General features: G+C 56.3%; 2 protein-coding genes across 7 annotated transcripts in view; one reads left to right on the top strand and one right to left on the bottom strand.

The window, feature by feature from the left end:
• Nucleotides 1–6601, top strand: part of Cbarp (CACN subunit beta associated regulatory protein) — a 17756-nt gene extending 11155 nt beyond the window's left edge. For all 3 annotated transcript variants that reach the window (XM_027419393.2, XM_035445794.1, XM_027419392.2), the window contains exons 4-10: nt 33–97; nt 478–622; nt 1414–1585; nt 1746–1874; nt 2166–2385; nt 3952–4132; nt 4888–6601. In XM_027419393.2, the coding sequence (XP_027275194.1) occupies nt 33–97; nt 478–622; nt 1414–1585; nt 1746–1874; nt 2166–2385; nt 3952–4132; nt 4888–5845 (1870 nt within the window). In that variant the 3' untranslated portion in view covers nt 5846–6601. The remainder of the gene's footprint in view (nt 1–32; nt 98–477; nt 623–1413; nt 1586–1745; nt 1875–2165; nt 2386–3951; nt 4133–4887) is intronic.
• Stk11 (serine/threonine kinase 11) lies at nt 3995–23098 on the bottom strand. Of its 4 annotated transcripts, XM_027419394.2 has the most exons (11): nt 22781–23098; nt 12679–12762; nt 11913–12002; nt 11294–11426; nt 11090–11226; nt 10732–10859; nt 10252–10309; nt 9192–9388; nt 7132–7330; nt 6736–6910; nt 3995–6241 (listed from the first exon to the last, which is right to left on the bottom strand). In XM_027419394.2, the coding sequence occupies exons 1-11, from the start codon at nt 23068–23070 to the stop codon at nt 6047–6049; spliced, it is 1686 nt and encodes a 561-aa protein (XP_027275195.2). In that variant the 5' UTR covers nt 23071–23098; the 3' UTR covers nt 3995–6046. The 4 variants fall into 4 exon arrangements, with proteins under 4 accessions (XP_027275195.2, XP_027275196.2, XP_027275197.1 ...); XM_027419396.2 differs by lacking the exon at nt 3995–6241 and having other exon boundaries at nt 6772–6910; nt 7132–7335; XM_027419395.2 differs by lacking the exons at nt 11913–12002; nt 12679–12762.

Below are 23098 nucleotides of genomic sequence, written 5' to 3'. Positions count from 1 at the left end.
ATCCCTGCTCATCCCTCGCCTTTCCTCCTCAGGGCCATGGATGAAGCAGAGAAGACCACCACTACCTACCTGGACAACGGCACCCACCCTATACAAGGTGAGGGGCCCGCGTGGCCCGCAGCACCCCTCGCTGCACTTGACTGTGCTTCCCGCCGCGCCCCGCCCCTCGGCCCCCTTGCCCGCCCCCTCGGGCCGCCTGACGGTCTGTCTGTCTGTCTCCCCCACCAGACTGGGCGCAGTTCGAGTCCGACTCATCTCTGTTTCCTTAACGCCCAGGCGTAGGTGCGCACAGGCGCGTGCTGAGAGCGAGTGAGTGTGTGAGCGGATGAGCGAGTGCCCGCCGCCCCGCCCAGCCCGCCCTGTCCTGCCCTCACTCGGCCCGCGCCCCCTCCCGGCCCACCCCTGCCCAGCGGGCTGGCTGGCAGCAAGACACGCGCGGCCCACCCGGGGCCCACCCTCTCTTGGCTCTCCTCACAGACCCCGACTGCAGGGGGGAAGACCCCGAGAGCCAGGACACGGAGACAGAGCGCTTCCTAGCCACCAGTTCCACCGGCCGCCGCGTGTCCTTCAACGAGGCTGCCCTGTTTGAACAGAGCCGCAAGGCTCAGGACAAGGGCCGCCGGTGAGGGAAGCCAGGGGGAGGTCACAGCCGCTTGGTGCTGAAAGCTGGGGACCCTGGCTCAGGTCTCTTGGTATGGGCTGGCAGGGTGGATAGTAGAGAGTAAGTATCCTCCATATTAAGGTACAAGCTCTGTGGCTAATGTGTTGAATACCAGCACACTGCAGACTGAGGCAGGAGGATTACCAGAGTTATTTTTAAATGTTTGTTTATATGTTTCTGTGTGTGTTTATGTACACATGGGTGCAAGTGCACACAGGCCAGAAGAGGGCGACAGATCTCTCTGGAGCAGAGACCCAATGTGGGTCTTGGAAACCCAACTCAGGTCCTCTGCAAGAGTACTAAGTGCGCTTAACTCCTGAGCCATCTCACCAGCCCTGATCACTACAAGTCTGTGGCCCGACTGGCCCCCATAGGAAGTGCCAGGGCCACCATGGGTGCATTTCAAGACCTGCCTATAAAAAGGAAATGCTAGGTATGGTGGTGCAGGCTGTAATGCCAGCATGTGGCTGGCAGAGGTAGGAAGATGGCTGCAAAGTTCAAAGCCAGTGCTGCAGGATAGAGAGTGAGACCTCAGAAAACAAAAATTGGGGATAATTGTGGTAGAAGGCAGAGGCAGGCAGACACTCCTGAGTGCAAGACCAGCCTGTCTCAAAAATTGAACAAATAGAAGGTGTTGACCCAGCACTTGATAAATGAAGAGACTCAGAAGTTCAAAGTCATCCTGGAGCAGTAAATAGATGTTATGCTAGAGAATGCTAAGAGCTGATTGTCGGGGGGGTCCCCCAACATAGGTATACCCTGACAGAGGGGGACTTCCATCACCTCAAGAATGCCCGTCTCACCCACCTCCACCTGCCGCCCCTCAAGATTGCTACTATCCATGAGTGTGAACCAGGTGAGGCCAGCTCTGTGGCCACACCCCACCCAGCTACCACCCCCAAAGACAGCTTGGCAATTTTCCAGGTAAGGTTAATGCTGCAGCCAGCCCTGGTCCTTGGCTGAGTGTTGGTGGTGGGTACAAAGGGTCCAAGTAGGTACCAAGTTGGGTCCTGGCTGGCTGGGGTAGGGAGGTAGGACCTCCCCCTCACCTACTTGTCCTCCCCCAACTCCCTCTGTCTCACAGCCCCCTGGGAAGGCCCTCACTGGCCGATCAGTGGGTCCCAGCTCTGCCCTGCCAGGTGATCCCTACAACTCTGTGGACTTCTCGGAGATCAGCCCCTCGGCCTCCAGTGACTCTGGGGAGGGCACCTCGGTGAGGGTTCCCTCTGCTTTCCCTAACCCAAGATGGAGATGCCTTCTCTTTCAGAACCAGAATACTGTATACTAGGATTCCCTGTAAGAGCCAGGCTGGTGGCCCAGGGAGGATAGCTGTTAGACAGGGCCCTTCCCCCAGGACAGGGTCCAAGAGGGCAGACCTGACCCGAGAGCTTAGGCTGTTAGAAGGGTGACCACAGGCTTGTTTACTGGGGTCCCAGGGTTAGGCCAGGGCTGGGGAGGGTACTCCATGCCTGACAATCATCCCTGCCTCCCTCACAATCCCCAGTTAGATGCAGGTGTCCGGGGTGCCAAGGCTGCTGGGCCTGGGCCTGGACCTGAGGCAGCACCTGGGGAGATGGGCACAGGCTCTTCTGGGCCGGGCACTGTGCTGCAATTCTTCACACGGCTACGCCGCCATGCCAGCTTGGATGGGGCCAGCCCCTACTTCAAGGTCAAGAAATGGAAGCTGGAACCCAGTCAGAGAGCATCGAGTCTGGACACAAGAGGTAAGGACCTCCGGAGTGACCATGACTGCCAGTGGCCATGTTGATGGAAGCCTTGAAAATGGCAGAAATTCCCAGGGCCTGTACATCTGTAGGAAGGCTGTCATTGCCAGTTTGCTGTGTCTCCTAGGCAAATGACATCCCATAGCTGGTGATCAAAGGCAGTGTTCACCTACATGCTCAAGGCTTGTGTGCACCAGCATGGTGTATACCTTCAAGTGTCAGCATGCCAGAGGTCACAGCTTCCCTGGACCTCCTGGGAAAAGCACCCAGTCCTTTTACTTGTGTGGGCTTTGGCTTACTAGAACCAGTCACAGGGCTTGAGCACCTCTCTAGTGTGCATTAGGCCCTGACTGCCATCTCCAGTGTCACATAAACACAGTGTGGTACTGCATGTCTCAGCATGGAGGGCAGAGGCAGGAGGACAGAAGTTCAAAACCAGCCTCAGCTATGTAGTAAGTTTGTGGCTTGCCTTGGCTATATGACTACTCAGAGGTTGCCTCAGAAAAAAGAAAAGAAAGAAAGGGGAGCACTGAGCCAGGCGTTGGTGGCACACGCCTTTAATCCCAGCACTTGGGAGGCAGAGGCAGGAGGATCTCTGTGAGTTCGAGGCCAGGATAGCCTCCAAAGCCACAGAGAAACCCTGTCTCGAACTCCCACCCCCCAAAAAAGGTGGCGGGAGCATTGGAGTAGGTTCTATAGATGTCTGATTGAGTCCTCTATGTGTCCCAGGCAGGTCTTGAACTCCCAGCAGCCCTCCTGAGTGCAGGGGATTACAGGCACATTGCCATATCCAGCTAAGTCCCAGGCACTTTTGTTAAGGCCCTAGACAGTACAATTTGGGCTTTTGTGACCACACTGTCTGTCCCATCTCAACTTATGCTTTAGGAAGTGACTTTCGTATGTAAATGAGCACAGATTGTGCCAGTAAAGCTATTCACAAAAAACAAGAACAATACAGGTGGCAGGCTGCTGGCCTCAGGGTACAGGGATGCTCACTGTAGGGAGGACACCTGGCCTTGCTTTAGTGACATAGGCTCCCAGGCACTGGCTTCCCTGTGGGAAGGGGGTGGGAGGGTCTAGATGGCAGAGGACTCACGACCCTCCCTTTCTGGGGTGCTACTGTGGGAGGAGGACCTGGGTTCTGAGATGGAGTCATGATTCCTGGTGCTGATTAACCACAGGTTGCTGTGTCGGCCCAGAACCTGTTTGCTGGGTGGCTCCCACCCCACCTGGAAGCCTGCCCACTGGCAGTTGTGTTTGGGGAAGATCCTGGCTTCTGGCCAGGAGCTGGGGCAGGGGTGGAGCAGTTCCCCCCAAGCTTCCCAGGCCAGAGTGCAGCCTGCAGGTGTCACCTTCTCTCCTTCCATAACCCCAGCTCCCCAGTACCTCCTGCTTCAGCAAGAGCTGGGCTATTGGGTGTCCTTTCTCATGGCAGCCAGCACCTGTCCAGTCAGGGCTGTTGTGTCTGGACTGCTTTCCCCTGAGGACTTCCAGATCATGCTGGCTGCCCTCTGCTGGCTTTCTTCAACTGACTGACACCCCCCCACTCCCACGCCACCCCACCAGGTTCCCCTAAGCGGCACCACTTTCAGCGGCAGCGGGCAGCCAGTGAGAGCATGGAGCAAGAGGGGGACGCCCCCCATGCGGACTTCATTCAGTACATTGCCAGCGCAGGCGATTCGGTGGCCTTCCCACCCCCCCGCCCCTTTCTGGCCAGCCCCACCAGCCCGCCCCCCACTCTCGGCAGGTATTTTTCAGTAGATAGAGGTGTTAAGGGTGGGCCTGTGGGCCCCTGCCCTGCCCCGTCCCCCCTAGGTGGCCCGGGGACTGCCCTCCTGGCCCTCTGGACACGAACTCGAGTCACCCTGGCCACTTCATGGGGGCCACCTCTCCAGCGCAGACCGGAGAAGGAGGAGGGAAACAGGGAGAGACTGGGTAAGGGTAGGTGGGCAGATGATGGCTCCAAGGTCTCCAAGATGGGACACCCACCTGAGCAGGGTAGTGGGCTTGGGCCTACCCTGGGCCTGCCAATTTGTGGCAGACTCCGAGGCCTGAAAGGCTCTTCGGTGGTCCCAGCGACCCTTCTACCTACCTGCGCTCCTGATGTATGGCCTGATTCCTCACAGAAGCCTTGGTGACTGTTTCTATCAGGAGCCCCTCCCACCCCCTGCAGCCCTAAAGCAAAATTCCCAAATGCTAAAACCAGTAGGATACAGGCCGAGACCCTGCAAACTTGGGGGTGACCCTTGGCTTCTGTGATTCACACCTGGCCCTATCAGCCCCTGACCAGTAGGTGAAGTAACCATCTAGAACAAGAGTCCGATTTGGAGCCTAGTTCAGGTCCCGTCCCTGAAGTCCCCTTGCACATCAAGAGAATGTATCTAGGAGTGACCCAGGCTCCATGGGGGTCCCTCCATGTCCATAGTCCCTAATGCACAAACGTGTGGCCGGCAGGGCAGGGCAAGGCCTGCAGGCCCTGACCAAGTGGGCCTGGCCTTGCAGGCTAGAGGCAGCCGAGGCGGCGGGAGGAGCAAGCCCCGAGACTCCCCCGGAGCACAGTTTGGGGCCCGAGCATGCGCAGCAGCAGGACCCGCAGCAAGAGCAGGACGTCGAGCATGCACAGTGCAGCTACCGTGACCTGTGGAGCCTTCGTGCTTCCCTCGAGCTCCACGCGGCCACTGCATCGGACCACAGCAGCAGCGGGAACGACCGCGACTCCGTACGCAGCGGCGACAGCTCAGGCTCAGGCTCCGGGGGCGGCGGCGTAGCACCCGCCTTCCCACCCCCACCGGAGTCTCCTCCTGCTCTGCGGCCTAAGGACGGTGAAGCCCGCCGCCTGCTGCAGATGGACAGTGGGTATGCGAGCATCGAGGGCCGCGGCGCGGGAGACGAAGCCTCCGAATTTCCCGCTCCAGCCCGCAGCCCTCCACGCAGCCCGCGAGCCTGGCCACGCAGGCCACGCCGTGACTACAGCATAGACGAGAAGACGGACGCGCTTTTCCACGAGTTTCTGCGCCACGACCCGCATTTCGATGATGCACCACGCCATCGCGCACGAGCGCACCCTCACGCCCATGCGCGTAAACAGTGGCAGCAAAGAGGCCGGCAGCACAGCGACCCCGGCGGCGCACGCGTGGCCACGCCCCCCGGGGTGGTGCGTCCCGCTCGTGCGCCCTTGCGGCGTGGCGACAGCGTCGATTGTCCTCCCGAAGGCCGTGCACTGCCAACCACGGGGGACGACACGTCCATCCCGGTCATCGAGGAGGAGCCCGGCAGCGGAAGCGGTAGTTGCCCAGGCTCTGGGCTGTGTGTCGAGCCCGCCGGGGCGCTGCTGGACAAGCTGGCAGCCAGCCTCGACGAGAGACTCTTCGCGCCCCGTCTCCCTGAGCCTGTTGCCTCATCCCCGGTGCTGATCGTCGCTGCTGCTGCCCCCACGTCCCCTGACCACAGCCCGGCCTAAAGCTCTGTGAACTCGACCCGCCTCTCGGCAGCTTCTCTGGTGGTATGTGGGGCCGCTGCGGGGACGGCGGCGACAGCGGGGAACCCAGGGTTGCCGTGCATGTGCACACAGCCCAGTCCCAACTGCGCACGTGGCAGTGTTACCTCGGGCACTTCGCGGGTCGCAGCGGCCTCCCAGGGCGCGAGGCCCCAGGACCCTGACTCAGCTGCAGGGAGGATGCAGAGTTCCGACTCTCCAGTCCTTACTTGATGGACCATGGCACCCAGCCTCGCCGCGGAGGCGGGTGAAACAGGTTGTTCTGAAAAGCATGTGTAGCCTCCCTCCAGGATCAGCAAACCACCATTCGTGAGCTCGTGCTGGCGGTGCCATTGCCTGCCAACCGCATGTGTGAACCTTCTGGAGGGGAAGGGACAGTAGGGCACTGAGGATCAGAGAGAAGCTCGCCGCGCCAAACCCCGAATCTGTTTTACCTCATCGTGGTGTGCTCAGGCAGCAGCCGTACAGCACCGTACCCTCCCTCTCCGAGCAATAATCAGCCTCCTGCTCTCAGCATGTGCACAGGACCCCCTCCCCCAACTCCTCCCCAAGCCTTGGGCTTTGAACACGCGGACAGAAAGGCCCAGGCAGCAGCTTCAAGTTTCCCAAGCTTTATTTATTGCCAAAATATAGGGCGGCCTCGCTGTGAGTGCCCACCCACTCCCTGCCCTCTGTGGGTAGTTGTGTTGTCTGGTTGATCATAAATGTCTCTGCATATTCGCTTGCTCTGGGTTTTCTCTGCAGGCCTGCAGTGCGCCTCGCCTGCTCCACATTCCCAAACACCCTCACAGCCACAGCTCAAATCCACCTGTTTTATTAAAAAAAAAAAAAAAAAAAAAAAAAAAAGAACCAACCCAAAGACAGCGAGGCTCACGGGGCGGCATGCGGGCGAGGCCGGCCAGTGGTCTCGACATAAAGTGCTTCTGGGGTGGTGGGTCCACCCTCGGCTCCAATGTCCGAGTGTTCGGAAGGGTGGGCCCAAGAACCGCAGCCTTGCTGGGGCACCTGCCCAGAGATCCTGGTGACACACTGCAGAAAGAAGGGGGTCACTCAGCACCTGGACCCTGCAGGTGCAGGCCACCCCCGAGGGGGAGCAGACCCCTTCGCACAACCATGACTGGTAAAGGCTGTGGCCTCAGTCACCAGAGCTCATCCCATGTGGCCAGCGGAGCCTCGTCCCCAGGGAAGGAACATGGCAGACACCCATTGAATACCAAGCAGGGCTTTCTCCACTCTGGCCCTGTGCCCACCTGCAGGCTGCAGTCACTGCTGCTTGCAGGCTGAGAGTCGGCGGATCTTGTTGCTGGAGCATGCCTTGCGAACAGGGTTGACGGTGCTGGATCGGCCTTCGGCCTTCACCTTGCTGCTGAGCTGGGGCTCTGTGCCATTCACACACACAGCTTTGGGCAGGCTGCGGCTCTGTCCATTCTGACCCACTTCTTCCAGGACCTGTCCTGCGGGAAGATGGCAGGCATGGCTTGAGCCAAGCAAGGGACAGGCAACCCAAAGCCCCAGGGCCCAGCCAGCCCCAACTGTGCCAGAGGCTGGTCAGGCTAGGCCTTCTAGCCTCCAGCACAGTCCCTCAGTGGCTCTAAAGGCCTGTCCAGCCAGGCCCAGCCTTTCCAGTGGTCTGCCCTAGCCCCCCTGCAGCACACCCATGCTCACCTGCCTGTCTAGCACGGGCAGCCCAAGCACCAGCTCACAGAGCTCTCTCTCCAAGTGAGCCAGGCTCTAGACCCACAACAGGCCCATGGAGATGAAGCACTCGGCCTGGGGGCTACTAGCTGTGCTGAGGATGGGGAGACCGTCCAGCTGGGGGCTATAAGCCTAGCTTGCTCTGCTGGCCTGCCTTCATGGTGGGGACAGGTCGCCTCTCCCGAAGCTCCTCAGGAAGTAGGCAGTCTCTAGCATGTGACTACATAGTGACCAGATGCTTGAGATGTGGCTATGGGAACCCAGTAGAGGTCTCCTGCCTGTGGCCTTGGATCCAGAGTCCCTCTCCCAAAACCTCTGATTTGGCCCACACTGGTAGCACCCACCATGCCCCTCACTCTGGGCTGGCTGGACCCTGGGGCATGAGGTTAGGTGGACCCTGTAGCAGGAAGTCCCTCCCCAGTTCCCCACAGGGTGGGTAGAAGATGCCTTTGTCCTCTTGTTGCAGAGCACAATCCTCATGCCAGGTGCAGAGGCTGCCACTATACAGCACTATCCCGGGTGACACATGGGCCCCACAGCCACCCAGACACAAGGCAATGTCCCCAGACCCCTCCCTGTGGCCTCGCCTTCCTTCAAACCACTGCTGCCCCGAGGGTCCCCAAGGTGCAGTGAGTGCAATGTCACAGGTGCACCTCTCCCCGACCGAGGGGCCCACATGGAGGCCCTGCCAGCTGCCGGTCCTCATGAGAGTCTAGCCTGTTGCACATTCCAGCCAATGGCTCCAGGTGCCAGAACCCTCACTGTCTGAGCAAAAGACACTATTAGGAGGACTAAACCTTGAGGACTGGCCAGGGCCCATACTGGATATTAGGGTCCTAGCTGGCACCCAGCAGACACTGCTTCCAGAGTCCTCAATTACTACAGGGAAACCAGGGGCCTCACCCTCCCACACACAACTCTTTGAAGGGCCAGGAGCTGCCTACCAGCAGGGCTTGCCTGAGGGGCACAAGGACAAGGGCCCTGAGAGCCCTAACCAGTGGTAACCTTGGCACTGAAGGCCTGCTTCAGGCCTTGGACCCGGGTGTGTTGTTTGATACCCTGGTGGGAACCCTGCCGGGGTAGGACAGGGAAGGGCAGTCGCAGCAAGCATCCACCTACAGACACAGTGGACAAAGCTTTATGGAGGGCATGGGTGGGGCAGCAGCCAGGGAGCTACACTAAGGCCTCGAACCCCTCCTCGGGCTCCTCTCCAGGAAGGCCTGCGCCCTGGCTCCTCCACATGCATGGGTCGCATGCATCCTCGCTAAGCCCTGCCTCGGCCGCCTCCTCCTCGACACCTGGGGAAGAAGGCGATATAAGGTCAGGCATGGCCAGGACTGAGGGCCACTGGACCCTCCCTCATGTGGCTGTCTCAGGGCACCTGCCCACTGCCCTCCAGGGTCCCCTCCTCCTGCTATACGCAGCCAGGGAGGCCATGAGAAGCTGTAGATGGGGCCCAGGGAGCCCTTCAGCTAGCTCAGAGTAGATTGCCACAGCCAACAGGATGGCTTTGGAAGTTTGGTGGCTCAAGTCAGACTGGAGCCTTGGGGAAAGGACCAGCCCCAGAGAGCACAAAAGCACTAGCTCCAGGGTGACCCAAGACAAGCCAGCTCACCAGGCACCGTGAAGTCCTGGGTGTAGATGATGCCATCCTCAATGTCAAACAAGTCCTCATCCTCATCCTCATCAGCATGGCCATGCAGGTCCTCCAGGTAGGGCACCACTGTCATACTGCGCCAGCGATCCTTAGTGTCCGGGCTTGGTGGGATGGGCACAAGTGCTTCAGCCAGGGGATGTTTCTTCCTGAACCAGCTGTAAACGGCCAGGTGCAGTAGAGCCATCAGGTGCTGGGTGCCCAGTGACCTCAGCTGGCCACTCAGGCTATAGGCCTGAGGTCTCAGCAAAAGGGTCCAGGGTCCTGTCATGTGCACTCATACTAACACCCCCAGAAGCCACTGACCACAGCTGGCAACCACAGCTCCTTGGCCCAAGGTGAGCAATCAGGCCATGCACCTGTGGTTCCACCTATCCCGAATAGAAACAGGCTGGAAGCCTTCCCTGGGGAACACCCTGATGACCCTGCCCAGCACAGAGGCAGTTAATAGGCACAGGAACAACTGGTGGGGCCAGAGACCACAGGCCTCCCTGGACCCAGGGCTCCTACCAGGTGAGTACTGAGTAAAGGATAGGGCAGAGGCTCCACTGCCTCCAAAAGGCCCCAACCTCATGTGGGGGAAGATACAGTGCCTCACATTTCCCTCTGGCCTCCCTGGCTGCACACCCAGGCTCCCCTAGGTCAATGGCCAGCTGGGGTCCAGAGTGGCACCTCCCTTGAGGTGTGGCCAGGCCTTCTGTGCTCTTTCCATCTACTCCTGCCACACCCTCCCACCATGGAAGAACTGCCTTCAGCTCTGGGCCCTGAAGCTCCAGCTGCTCAGCCACACAGCTGCCTGCACCCCTCAACAGGACAGTAGAGGGAGGTGAGCCTGGGACAGGGAGGTGCTGGAAGGCTCTTAGCCATGCCTGTACTGGGCACCAGGAGGGAGGAAGAGCTAGCACCCTTATAGCCCAAGTTCACACAGCACCTCTCCAGGCCAGCACCCGACATGCACACACATCCTCACTCCTGTGCATCTGTATCATGCTCTTGGGTGCACTGCAAGGGCAGCGCTCACCTGTGCTGCCTGATCTGTCGGATGGAGAACCTCTTGGCTGGCTCGTACTCCAACATCCCTGTGTAACACAAGAGTCAGTGCAGCAGGTGCCGGCCTTCTCCATGCCACAGCCCCGCCCCACCATCCATCCAGCTGGCCTTCCTAGGCCCCAGTGAGACAGCAGCAGGCAGCCTGGGCATAGCATTGAGACCCCCTGGATGGGGCCATCAAAGCTGAAGCCAGTGCCACCTGGTGCAGAGCCCAGGACACACAAGATAACCCTGCATTATCTGCACAGGCACCAAGGAAACTGCATCCCAGGGACCTCCTCTGCCAGTTGACCGAAGCTGTTCTATTAGTCAAGTCAGGCCACTGGCCCTGCCCCACTGCCACCTCTGCAGGAGAGTCCCACTGACTCAGAACCTCTCCACAGACCAGGGGCTCTGTCCCCAGCTGCCCTGGCATGCAAGGTGACCTACAAGTCACCAGGAAGATGCCCACCTCGGAGCAGGTCAGAAAGTGGTGGGCCGCAGTCACAAGGGATGGTGAAGTCCCCTCTCCCGATGTTCTCAAACAGCTTGTAGATATTGTCTCCCTCGAATGGATACAGGCCTGTGGTGATGTTGTAGCTTCACAGAGGAGGACAGTGTCAGTGCTGGCCACAGCTGAGGCCAGAGGCCAGGTAATGTTAACTGGCAGATGTGCAGCCATCTACCAGCACCCTACATGCAGCAATGCCCTGTGAGGAGGTATGTGGAGCAGAACTACACCCACAGACCTGCAATGTCCAAACTGCTGGCCCAAGAACACTAGAGAAAACCCACAGTTCCCCATCTACTGCAGGGTCCAGGACACTTACAGTGTGACCCCAGCTGACCAGATGTCCACCTTGAAACCTGAGAAGGTGTCGAGTCCGTTGGCGATCTCGGGTGGCTGGAAGGCCGGGGAGCCCTGGCTCGTCCGGCAGGTGTCATCCACAGCGAAAGGGTGCAGGGCCTGCAGGGCAGTGAGAGTCAGGAGTGCTCAGGAGAAGTGGCCCAGGAGCCCTGCACACGGTGCCTACCTCGGCAACACCCAGGTCGGAGATCTTGAGCGTGCCGTTGGTGGTGAGCAGCAGGTTGCCCGGCTTGATGTCCTTGTGCACAATGCCCTGGCTGTGTAGGTACTCCAGGCCGTCAATCAGCTGGCGGAAGTACCTGAATGGGTGGGACCAGCTCAGGCCCCACAGGGTCTCAGCCAGCCCATACCATGGTGCCTACACAAGCCTGCTATGCAATTTGGGAGTCACAAGGCCTGGCCCACAAGGGGACAGGCATTTGGGGTTCAGGTAAACAGACATGACAATTAGAAGGCCAGAGCCCATTGGGATCACTAGGGCAGCCACAGTCACGGGTGCCTAGGCCCAGGGCGCCAAGTCTCCCCTCTGGCTTGACCTCTTCCCCTTCCCTTGGTTCTGTGTCAACCAGGGATTGTAACTGTGCTGAGACTGGGAGAGTTGGCCAGGCTTCAGAGTCAGACTCTGCAGGGCAGTGGGCCCACAGGGCCTAACAGGAGAGTGACTACCAAGCACAGTGGCTGGGCTGAAAACTGGGGGCCCAGAAACATCTGGGTTTTCCTAACAATGGCTGTCATGAGCCACAGAGAGTGTTAGCTGCTCCTCCTGCACCTAGCAGGGCACTCACCCATGGGCCTGGCACACCGGGAAGCGCTTCTCTGGCACACTGTCCAACATCTCCTGCATGCCACACACGCAGTACTCCATCACCATATACGTAGGGCGCTAAGGAAAGCAGCACACGCCAGGCCCTGGGAACCCTGCTCCAAGCAACAGTGGTCTGGAATGCCCTGAAACCTGAGGGAAACTGAGGCAGTGAAGACACTGCTGAGGGTACAGACAGGGCCCTGCTGGGTCAGTAGACTGCTACCACTCTGATCTCTGGCCATCCTCTGTTGCTCCCTGCCAGTACTCGCAGGGCCCACAGGGCCACTGCACTGCCCTGGACCCCATGGAGTCAAGCACAGGACACAACGGGACCACAAATGGGTTGGTCTAATCACTGGAACAGGGTGGAAGGGGTGCCTGGAAGTTGGGGCTGCAACCAACTACAGGGCATTGGGCTCTCCATGGGCTCCCAGGACTGTCCAGATGCAGAGCAGGCTGTGCAAGCTCTACCCATGGGAAGGGGCAGCAAGGAAAACTACTACAATAGAGGCACTGACAATGCATGTGGACTCCAGGTATCCGAGATTGTGCCCAAGTCTAGCCAGTGGCCAGACCAGGCTGGCACAAGATGGAAGCTCCATGCCCTGCTCACCCTGTCTGCTAAGTTGCCAGGCACCACAGGACAACGCGCAGAACTGAGCTGCAGCCAGAGGCTCCGGCTATAGAGGGTTCCACTCCCTACCACACACAGGGACCATCCCACCCCGCTCCACCCCACAGGATATATCTTCTGCTTCTCCTCATTGTACAGCACGTCCACCAGCTGAATCACATTCCGGTGCCGCAGCCGCCGCAGCAGCTGGATCTCCCTGTAACAGAGGACACTGCTCAGCCGACCCTGCCTGCTGTAAAGCTGCCCATCTGGGAACACAGTGGACATGGGAAAGGTGGGGTCACGCCTCCTGCGTGCCTGTGACACCTGGCTCCATCCCAGGGACACTGGGATTGCTTCATAAAAGCAAAGCCCATGTCAAATGGCTCAAGCTCAGTACCTAATGAGCCTGGAGCTGGGCTACGACAGGGCCACAGGAATTTCTCCCAAGCACTGTTCCACTTCATAAACCTGGATATCCCCCAACTGGGCTGAAGGACAGTCAAGAGCAGGAACAGCCACCATGGTGCAGCAAGGAAGACATTGGTCCCACATAATGAGAGCCACTGTCCAACAGGTTGATGGGGGCTGAGCCAGTAATAGAGGCTTTCCTCAGTTCAGGGCTGATGCCTGGACGGCAACACAGCACTAACACCAGAAGCTCTACCACCAAGTGCATGCCCAACACCCATCCTGTACAGCCTAACACACAGAAGGCTCCCAGAAACCAAAAGGCTCAGGCCAGGGTCGTCGACACCTGGATAGACTCATGTGGCATGACCCACCACCAGTGTGAACAGAACAAAGCCCTGACACTTGTCAATCATACCCAGTCAGAGACGCAGGCACAAAGGGCCACAAAGTGTGGGCCTTCATGATAGGAAACATACACAACAAGAGAATCCAGAGACAGGGTTTACTGGGGCCGGGAGATGGCTGGAATGGACAGCTCATGAGGGCTGCCTTTGAGGGATAGAACACTGTGGAACTGGACAGTGGTGGCAGCTACACTGTGCACATTCTTCGTGAGGCTGGCATGCCATAGTCAGGGCAGCATGAAACTCCTCTCCAGTTTGGTTTGCATCCTCACCGACACGTTCAGTTGGGTAGAAGCATCCCTCCCTAGCCTGCCTTCACTTCCCCAGGTCCCACTTCTCCTACAATTCTCCCTGAGCGCAGCCCACTGGGCATCCATCTCACACTGAGCTGTCCTTCTGGCCCAGTGACAGGGTTGGTGTGGAGGGGTGGGCCTTGGAAGCAGGCTTCAGGGGAAGAGGTGTTTTGCTCTGAGAGCCATGCTTTCACCCAGGGTCCAAATTCAACAGTGCCCACCCAGACTGGGCACACGGAATTTATGGAGCTGTTATGTGCTCCCAGCCTGATGGGAACATGCTGGGGCCAGCAGGACACAACCACCCATCCTCAACGTGGTGGGTACAAGAGGCCTTGGAGCTCAGTATTAGTTCATTTTCTGTTCCCAGAGTCCAAACATGAAAGAGAAACCACACAGGCTAGATGCACAACCAGAAGTGACTATCTTGAGTCACCCAAGAGTACCCAGAGGGGCACTGGTGTTAGGAAACCACAGCACCCAGTCTTGGAAGTCACCTCAAAAATGCCTGGACCAGTGCTCATATCCAGCAGGACCCAACGCCAAACCCTACCAGCTCCCTACTTCTACACTGAGTTTTGGGCAGTTACTGAGGTTTTAGAATCAAGGCTCTCATGCTGATGTCCCCACGTCACAGCAGGGACTGAAGCCCACTAAGAATGTGGGAGCTGTGGCAGATGCCATGCCCAGCACACCGGTGGACATCATTGTTACAGAGGTCAATACTCATTGTACAGATGCCAATCAAGGCAGAGGGGACACTTGAGCTGAGTCAGCTGACAGCTGTGCCCTATAGAGCCAGACCACCTCCCCACAGGCAGCCCACCTGGACATATGGTCTCCTGGCTGCTGTGTACAGCATAGCCACAAAAGGAAGGGCCAGGTGGAGGCCCAAGCATGAGGCCATGGGCTCCCAGGACAGGACAGCCAACCCTAGCTAACAGAGACATGGTCAGCAGCTAGCGCACACGCACATGAGCACACATACACCAGTGAAGGTTGGCACCACTCCACCTTTCCAGATATAACCATCAGCTGCCCCACAGAGGCGAGGGCCACACTGCCCTCCCTGCAGTTAGAACTGTACTCCCTAGGCACTGCATACAAGCCATGCTGTTCTCGGGGGAGAGAGTCTGATGTTCTGTGAAGTCCTCCACATCATCCACACTCCCAAGCTATCACCACCCAGACCCTAGACACGGCTCTTGCCATGGACAGTGCTCTCCAACACCCCTTCATACCACACAGTGACTCTGTGGTTCCAGCCCTGTCCAGCAGCCCCAACTTAGGCCATTACACATATGTGCTGCCCACCAGCTGAGCCCTCTTAGAGCACAACCCATTCTCAGCTAACAGAGCACACCTGCAAGGGCAGCACTGAACCACCACCTTCAGACTGGCTCTGCACTCTCCAGTCTCAATCTTTGTTGAGCATGCTCCTACCCTTAGGGTGGGCACCACCCACTGCGGGTTATGCACAGCACAAGCGGAGGTTCCCTCTTGGGAATCAAGTAGCTTCACCAATGTTCCTGGATACAACTAACCACCTTCAAGGCCCCCAGAACTGAGAACCTAACCTCCAAGGGTCCATCAACTCCCTGGGCTCAGTGTCATCTGTGGGTGTGTGCTTGCAGGCCTCTGGGGCAGGGCAAGACCTCAAGAGGAACTGGATGTTAACACAGTAACATCTAATATGCCTCAACTTCCCCTCAGCCTTCTGAACAGGGCACCTGCCTGGAGAAAGGCCCTGGGCTCATTCACAGTACTGCAAGACAAGCAGTGCTTTAGCCCCACCGTTCAGAAGGCAGAGGCAGGCAGAGCTCTTTCCCTTAGAGGTCTACAAAGTGAATTCCAGGACAGCTGGAACTATGTAGAGACGTGTCCTAAAAATAAATAAGCCAGGCGTTGGTGGCTTTGCCTATAATCCCAGCAGCACTTGGGAGAAAGAAGCAGGCAGATCTCTGTAAATCTAAGGCCAGCATGAGCTAGAGCAAGCTCCAGGACAGCCAGGACTACACAGAGAAACCCTGTCTCGAAAAAACAAAACAAATTCAATAAATAAGTCGATATGTGTATATGAGAATGCATGAGATGCCTGTGTGTGGGTGGGGGGCGCATGTGATGCCTGATTGTGTGTGTGCATGCATGCAATATGTGTGTGTGCACACACACGTGTGTGCCTGTGTGGTGCTCTGCCTCTTCCTTTGCTCAGAAGCTGAGGGGGAGTTCTGCAGCACTTCCTTCTTAGACTGAAACATTCCATCCTGCAGGGAAGTTCTTTAAGACAGAAGGTAAACAACACAAAATAATTTCAGGGAGCCCAGTGATGGTGGCACACGCCTTTAATCCCAGCACTCAGGAGGCAGAGACAGGCAATTTCTGAGGTGGAGGCCCGCCTGGTGTACAGAGCTAATTCTAGGACAGTCAGTGCTACACAGAGAAACTCTGTCTCAAAAAAAAAAAAACAAAGCACAACAACCACCCCCCAAAATTTAGGAAGTCCCTAAAACTGACCAGATTCATTAGGTCCCTCTCTCCTAGAGTGAGCAATAATGCTGCTCAGAATAGCAGCCTGCCTGGAAGATACAAAAAGCCCCTAAGTCTAACACTAACCCTAACCCTAACCCTTACCCATAACCCTAAACACAGACCGATCCCTAACCCCTAACCCTAAACCTAACCTTAACCCTAACGCTAACCCTAACCCTAAAAAAGAAAGAAAGAAAAAAAAGATACAAAAAGCACCCTCCTCAGGGTTCGAGCTTGAGACACTTGGAATGAGTGGCCTCTCACCCACACTCCTGCTAGTGCCCTGTAGAGCTCCTTGTTCGCCATGCTGGGCTTTGGTCTGTTATGGGCTCCACATCTGGAGTGAGTAGGTGAGTGAAGGCACTCTAGCTGGCTCTGGCAGGCCTCGTCCTACTCCCACATTCCCCTTTCCTTGCTAAACTGTCACATTACATGCCAAAAGCTAGCCACCAAGGTCTATTCTGCCTCCCTGTGCCTCCTGCCTGAAAACGTGATGTAATGTGATGTGACCAGCTACCTCACGGCCCTGCTGCCAAGCCTCCCCTGCAGGGAAGAAATTATGCCTGCAAACTCTTACTCTTCTGCAGCCTGACAGGTGTTGAATGACAGACAGCAAGGAGACAAGTGATGACACAGGGTGACAGCAACCTGAAGACTGGGCATGGTGCACACACCTGTAATCCCTATGCGCAGGGAGAATCCTGAGTTTGAGGCCAGCCTAGGCTACATTCATAGTGAAATACTGTTTTAAAAAAACTAAGGCAGCTGGGCGTTGGTGGCACACGCCTTTAATCCCAGCACTCGGGAGGCAGAGGCAGGTGGATTGCTGTGAGTTCAAGGCCAGACTGGTCTCCAGAGCACTCGAGTGCCAGGATAGGCTCCAAAGCTACACACAGAAACCCTGTCTCGAAAAACCAAATAAATAAATAAATAAATAAATAAATAAATAAATAAATAAAAAACTAAGGCTTGGGCTGGAGCGATGGCTCAGTGGTTAAGAACACTGCCTACTCTTCCAAAGGTCCTGAGTTCAATTCTCAGCAACCACATGGTGGCTCACAACAATCTGTAATGAGATTTGGTGCCCTCTTCTGGCGTGCAGGCACACATGCAGGCTGAACACCGCACACAAATAAATAAATAAATAAATCTAAAAACAAAACAAAACACACACACACACACACACAAAAAAAAAAAAAAAAAAAAAAAAAAAAAAAAACCAAGGCTTAGCCAGGCAGTGGTGGCACACGCCTTTAGTCCCAACACTCCTCGGGAGGCAGAGGCAGGCGGATCTCTGTGAGTTTGAGACCAGCCTGGTCTACAAGCGCTAGTTCCAGGACAGTCTCCAAAGCCACAGAAAAACCCTGTCTCAAAAAACCAAACAAACAAACAAAAAACTAAGGCTGGAGACATAGTTCATCAGTTACAAGCTCTTCCAGGCAACTCAGGTTCAATTCCTGGCACCTGTACAGTGGCTCACAACCATATAGAACTCCAGTTCTGGGAGATTGATGCCCTCTTTTGGTTTCTCCAGGAGTTGTATGCATTAGGAGCACAACATGTAGGCAAAATACTCATGTACATTAAGTTTTAATAAAGAAAAACTTACATGCTGGGCCGTGGTGGCGCACGCCTTTAATCCCCAACACTTGGAGGCAGAGGCAGGCAGATCTCCGTGAGTTCGAAACCTGCCTGGTTTAGCTAGTTCCAGAACAGGCTCCAAAGCTACACAGAGAAACCCTATCTCAAAAAACCAATAAAAGAAAAGAAAAAAAGCTTACAGCTTGTATGAGGCTCACTGGTTAAACATCTAAGGCCCTGACCAAGCCCCCAGTGCCACAGGAATGTATGAGGGCAGGAGGCAGCCTGAGGGCCTGGGCAGGCTCAAGCACAGGAAGGGCCCCGTCCCCCTAGCTGCAGGCCCTTGCGCTGTAGGGCTTTGTGTCACCCACCCGTGTTCAGTGAAAAGAAGAAGGAAGTGGGCATGGTGCTGCACACATGTCAGTCATCTGGAGTAAAGTAGAGGCAGCTGCAGGCCAGCCAGGGCTACATAGAGCACCCTGGCTCAAAAATAACAAAAAATGACAATGACAGAAACTGCCTGTGCAATGGCACTGGAGAAGGTAAGAAGTCAGCTAAGTGCAGCTGAGAGCAGAGAGTACGGGTAGGGGAGGAAGTGCCTTCCGCTAGGTCCCACCCAAGTTCCTCTTGGGCAGCCCAGGCAAGGCCCAGACAGGATACATAGTAAACTCTCTGGCCAACTCACCAGAGTTGAGACTACAAATGTGCTGGAGATGACAACCCCCCACCTTTAGTAACAGGCATCCCTGCACCCTAGATAGACTCGTAAGCTTAGGAGAGGAGTCACCAAGCCAACTCAGCCCTCAAGATAGCAGAGCTAGGTGACAGGATACCTGCCTTGCATGTGCCAGGCCCTGGCTGCATCCCTAGCACTGAAGAAGGAAAGGTGGGAACCACAACAGATGCAGCGTCCTGAACATCCTGAACAGTGTGTGCTCCACCCCCACCGAGGTCCAGTGCCCTGACAAGGAAAGTGGCTAACAGAGAGAAATAAATCTTGACAGGCGAGTACAAGGACCTGAGTACGACCCCCAAATACCCATGAAGACCTAAGTGGTGATGCACACTGTGAGCACACACACCCGCCTGTCACCTCACTCCAGCTCACAGTCTGAAATAAGGTGCACCTGAGAGACAATGCCTAAGGCTGGCCTCGAGCTTCCACATGCACACAAACTCACACAGAGAAGTGACCCACAGGAGGCCACGGCGTAGATGAGGGCGCACAGGCAGCCTCACAGCATGGTCCCTGCAGTGGGAGCAGCTTGTCAAGTATGCTGTAGATGTTCTGTGAGCTGAGGACTGAAAGCCAACAAAGTCCAGGGCTCTGCTTCCTACCTTGCTAGCATCCCAACTACATGCAGTCCACATCGCAGAGCCCGCCAGTCGCCATGGGGCAGCTTCCAGTTGTCCCTGGAGAGCCGTCAACACCTCCCATGGCCCCAGCAACAAAGACAGGTGCAGATCCAGACAGAGCAGCAACACTCAACAGCTGAGCACATTGCGCACCCCCATCCCTAAGTGGCCAGCAGACATCCAGCACAGGCCACTCTGCCCAAGCAGGTGCTCCCTGTCACCAAGGAGAGCTGGTGGCCAGACACTTTGCAAAGGGCACACAGCTCAACTAAGCATGGTAGCAGGGCCTTCCTTTGGCCCTAACTGCTTACCTGGAGGACTAACATAGGGAACTAGGAATGAAGAGGGTCAGGACCAGGAGCCAGCAAGAGCCCTCACCTTAGTGAACTGGGAGAGCAGAGGCACAGGAGTTCCACAGCATAGCTGGCCATCCAAGACCTGCAGCTGACAGAAAGCAACCTGATAGGGATGTGTGCCTGGCCTCAGCACACATAGCAGAAGTAGGAAGAACCCTTGATGCCCAGAACTCAAGAGCAAGCATTATGGCAAGACCCTGCCTCAGAGACACAAAATAATGCCTTGCACGGTGGTAGTACACAAATAATACCCCACCACTCAAGAGATACAAGGTCATCCTTAACTACATAGCAAATCTAAGTCTAGCCTGGGCTACATGAGACATAAAACACTCAAAATGGGGGACTAGAGAGGGCTCAATGGTGAAGAATGCTTTCGGCTCTTGCCTAAGACCTAAGTTCAGCTTCCTGCACCATGTTAGTCAGCTCATAAGTCCAGCTCCAGGGGACAATGCCCTCTTCTGGACTCCAAATACATGAACATCCCTATTCCTACCCATCTAACACACATAAACAAAAATACAAGATATACAGGGCTGGAGATGGCTCAGTGGTTAAGAATAGTGACTGAAAGCCAGGCGGTAGTGGCACATACCTTCATCCCAGCACTCAGGAGGAAGAGACAGGGGGATGATCTCTGTGAGTTAGAGGCCAGCTTGGTCTACAGAGTGAGTTCCAGGACAGCCAGGGCTATACAGAGAAACCCAGTCTCAAAAACCAAACCAAACCAAAAGAATACTAACTGCTCTTCCAGAGGACCGGGGTTCAATTCCCAGCACCCACAGGACAGCTCACAACTGTCTATAACTCCAGTACCAAGGGACCCAACACTCTCACACAGACATACACGCAGGTAAAACACCAATGCACATAAGATAAAAAAAAAAAATTATATACACAAGAAAAAAAACAAACAAGAAGCAAACACACAAAAGCATTCTCAGGTTGACCAGCTTCAGTGGAGAGCTCTTGCCAGGTTCATGCCCTAGACTGTAATGTAGCATACAGACACTAGACTGGGAGTCATGTCTTGGGCGAGAGACACACACACACACACACACACACACACACACACACACACACACACACACACGGACACACGGACACACGGACACACACACACACACACACACACACACACACACACACACACACACACACACACACACACACACACACACACACACACGGACACCGACACGCTTCCTTAACCTGTCCCTGCTGACAGGTTTCAGAAGTATGTCCATTCACAAGCAAAGGGCAGCAAGGCTCACATGAAGCCCCACAGGTAAGTCAGTGCAAGACACCCACAGCACACTGAGGAGCAGCAGGTCCCTGCGGCCTTCTCAGAAAGGGAGGCGCCACACTGCCCCATGCCTTGGCGGGCATCCACAGTTATCATATTGGAAAGAGAAAGCTTTGCACACAGACTGGGTCTGGAAGGTTCCGGACACTTCACCATGAGAGAGACAACTTGAGTGGAGTTTATTAAGTCCTGAAAACAAAGAAGCCTTTTTGACTGGGCCAGCTGTCAGCCAAGCTGCCCCTTCCAGGCTGTGACTGTGCATGTGGGTCAGAGGCAGCCCACATGCCCACAGCCTCAGGGTTCCCACTACACCAGCCACACTAGTCCTCCATCACAGACACCTGGCCTTGGGTCATGTCATCCGAAGATCTCAGGACAGGGCAGTGTGTCAGACAGTCTGGTTTTTATCTTGTGTGTATGCAGGCGTCATAGCACACACATGGAAGCTGGGTCTGCTTTCACTGTGTGGGGCCCAGGGCCTTCACCCACAGAGCTATCTTGTCAAGTCCAGTTTTCCTTATGGCTGGTCTAAAACCTGAAGCAATCTTCCTGCCTCAGTCTCTCTACCACTGAGATAATAGGTGCTACTTGCCCAGACCAACTCCAGCTCTTGAGGAACAGTCCAAACACCTTACAGCAAGCACCCTAGCCATCTAGGAGCTGGTGGCCTCCAACAGACTGTGTCCAACGTCCCTCTAAGCTCACACGTGACACCTGTCACTCCCATGCCTCCCCACTAATTCAGGTGGGGCCACTTCAGGGCCTACGAATCAATTTCTCTCACCTGAACCTGCCTGGCTCTGCAAGCCACACCCTGACTGGGCAATGTTAGGTACAGAAGGCATGAAACCTGAGATAGCTAGTGAGGGCTTTGCAGTCATGGATGGAGCTGTGGCGCCCTCAGTCACAAGCAGAAACAGTACACAGGCTTGCCATGTGCACATGGAATGCTACTGACCTCAAGCCAGAATCCAGGCAACCTGGACAGTCAGATACATTGGGCTGCCAGGGGCCATAACCCTGAAGCCAAAGGGGGCTGAAGACCTGGGAGGGGCTGCTTGCCTCAGCAGACCAGTAGACACCACCCAGATGTAAGGTTATCAGCCTAAGACACCTCCACTTTCAGAAAACAGTGATTTGGAACCAGGTTTTCCCCAGCTCAGGTCTCTAACCTCTAGCTGGTCACACCTGGAGGAACACCCCCAGGCCCCACAGAGCCAGAATAACCCAGGGCCAGTCCTATACAAGAAGCCAAACAGGTCTGAGGCTAGCCCAAGACACCAGCCTGCCCTGCTCCACCAGCTGGGTGCACACACTTGGTCCTGGGGAGCTACCCACCTCCCTGTGAGAACCACTCAAGAGCAGCGCCCAGCTGGCAAAAACAAGGAGCTCCCAGCTTTTCCTGGGACAGGACCACAAGCAAGGTCACCAGCCAGGCAGAGTCTCTGCCAGTGCTGGCCCCACAGATAAGGCCCCTTCTTGGAAGACAGTAGGTGAGGTTTCCTAAGTTCCGCCCAGCCGGACAGGCGATAGAGTTCCCAAGGCCCAGCGACACCAAGCACGCAGGACACCGCAGGGACCAGCGCCAACACTGGCTAGCTACCTCCTGCCCCTGCCTCCCGCCTCCCAGCCTGTGTTCACCATTATTTTTGGCCCCACCAGTTCCCTCTGACTCCGTAAACAAAGTAGCCACCCGCCTGGCAACGCCCGCCAAGGAAGCCAGGCCAGGCCCGCGCCAAGATCCGGCCGAAAAAAGAGGGCTGGACGTGGCCACACGACCTCCCCCCTAGGGAAGTCCTGGGGGCTGCCCTAGCACACAGTCCCTACGCGGTGACGCTTAGGGATAGTGGCAGAGAGGGGAGAGGAAAAAGAGGGAGGAAGGAAATGAGAAGGGGAGGAAGGTTAGAGGGGAGGAAAGAATAGGGCCAGGAAGTAGAGAGAAAAGAGGAAGGGCCGCCCGAAAGCTCAAGGCCGGCCCCAGGCCCTTGGCACCTACTTCTTGACGTTGGCCTCGCCATTGGGGATCCTGCGTAGCTTTTTCTTCTTGAGGATCTTGACCGCCCTGCGACACAAGGTCTCGGAGTCCAGCACCTCCTTCACCTTGCCGTACGAGCCCTCCCCGAGCAGGTCCCCCATCAGGTACTTGCCGATGAGCTTGGCGCGCTTGCGGCGCGGCTGGTAGATCACCTCGGTGGAATCGATGCGGTGGATGAAGGTGTCCATGCCCACCGAAATCAGCTCACTCTCTGGAAAAAGGCCCAGCGGCTGGGGATCCCCCACGTCCATCCTGGCCCAGTCTTTGTCCCCTTCAGGG

The sequence above is a fragment of the Cricetulus griseus genome, chromosome 5 (assembly GCF_003668045.3).
Source record: "Cricetulus griseus strain 17A/GY chromosome 5, alternate assembly CriGri-PICRH-1.0, whole genome shotgun sequence".
Lineage (NCBI taxonomy): Eukaryota > Metazoa > Chordata > Mammalia > Rodentia > Cricetidae > Cricetulus > Cricetulus griseus.
The sequence above is the reverse complement of the archived record's forward strand: the minus strand, read 5'-3'. Positions and strand labels throughout refer to the sequence as shown.

Bases quoted from the DNA above. Each gene is read 5' to 3' on its own strand.
- Stk11 (XM_027419394.2), bottom strand. From the start codon at position 23,070: ATGGACGTGGGGGATCCCCAGCCGCTGGGCCTTTTTCCAGAGAGTGAG. The intron at 12,763-22,780 runs GTAGGTGCCAAG...CCTCTGTTACAG, and splicing joins GGCGAGGCCAACGTCAAGAA to GGAGATCCAGCTGCTGCGGC. The intron at 12,003-12,678 runs ATATCCTGTGGG...TTAGCGCCCTAC, and splicing joins AATGAGGAGAAGCAGAAGAT to GTATATGGTGATGGAGTACT.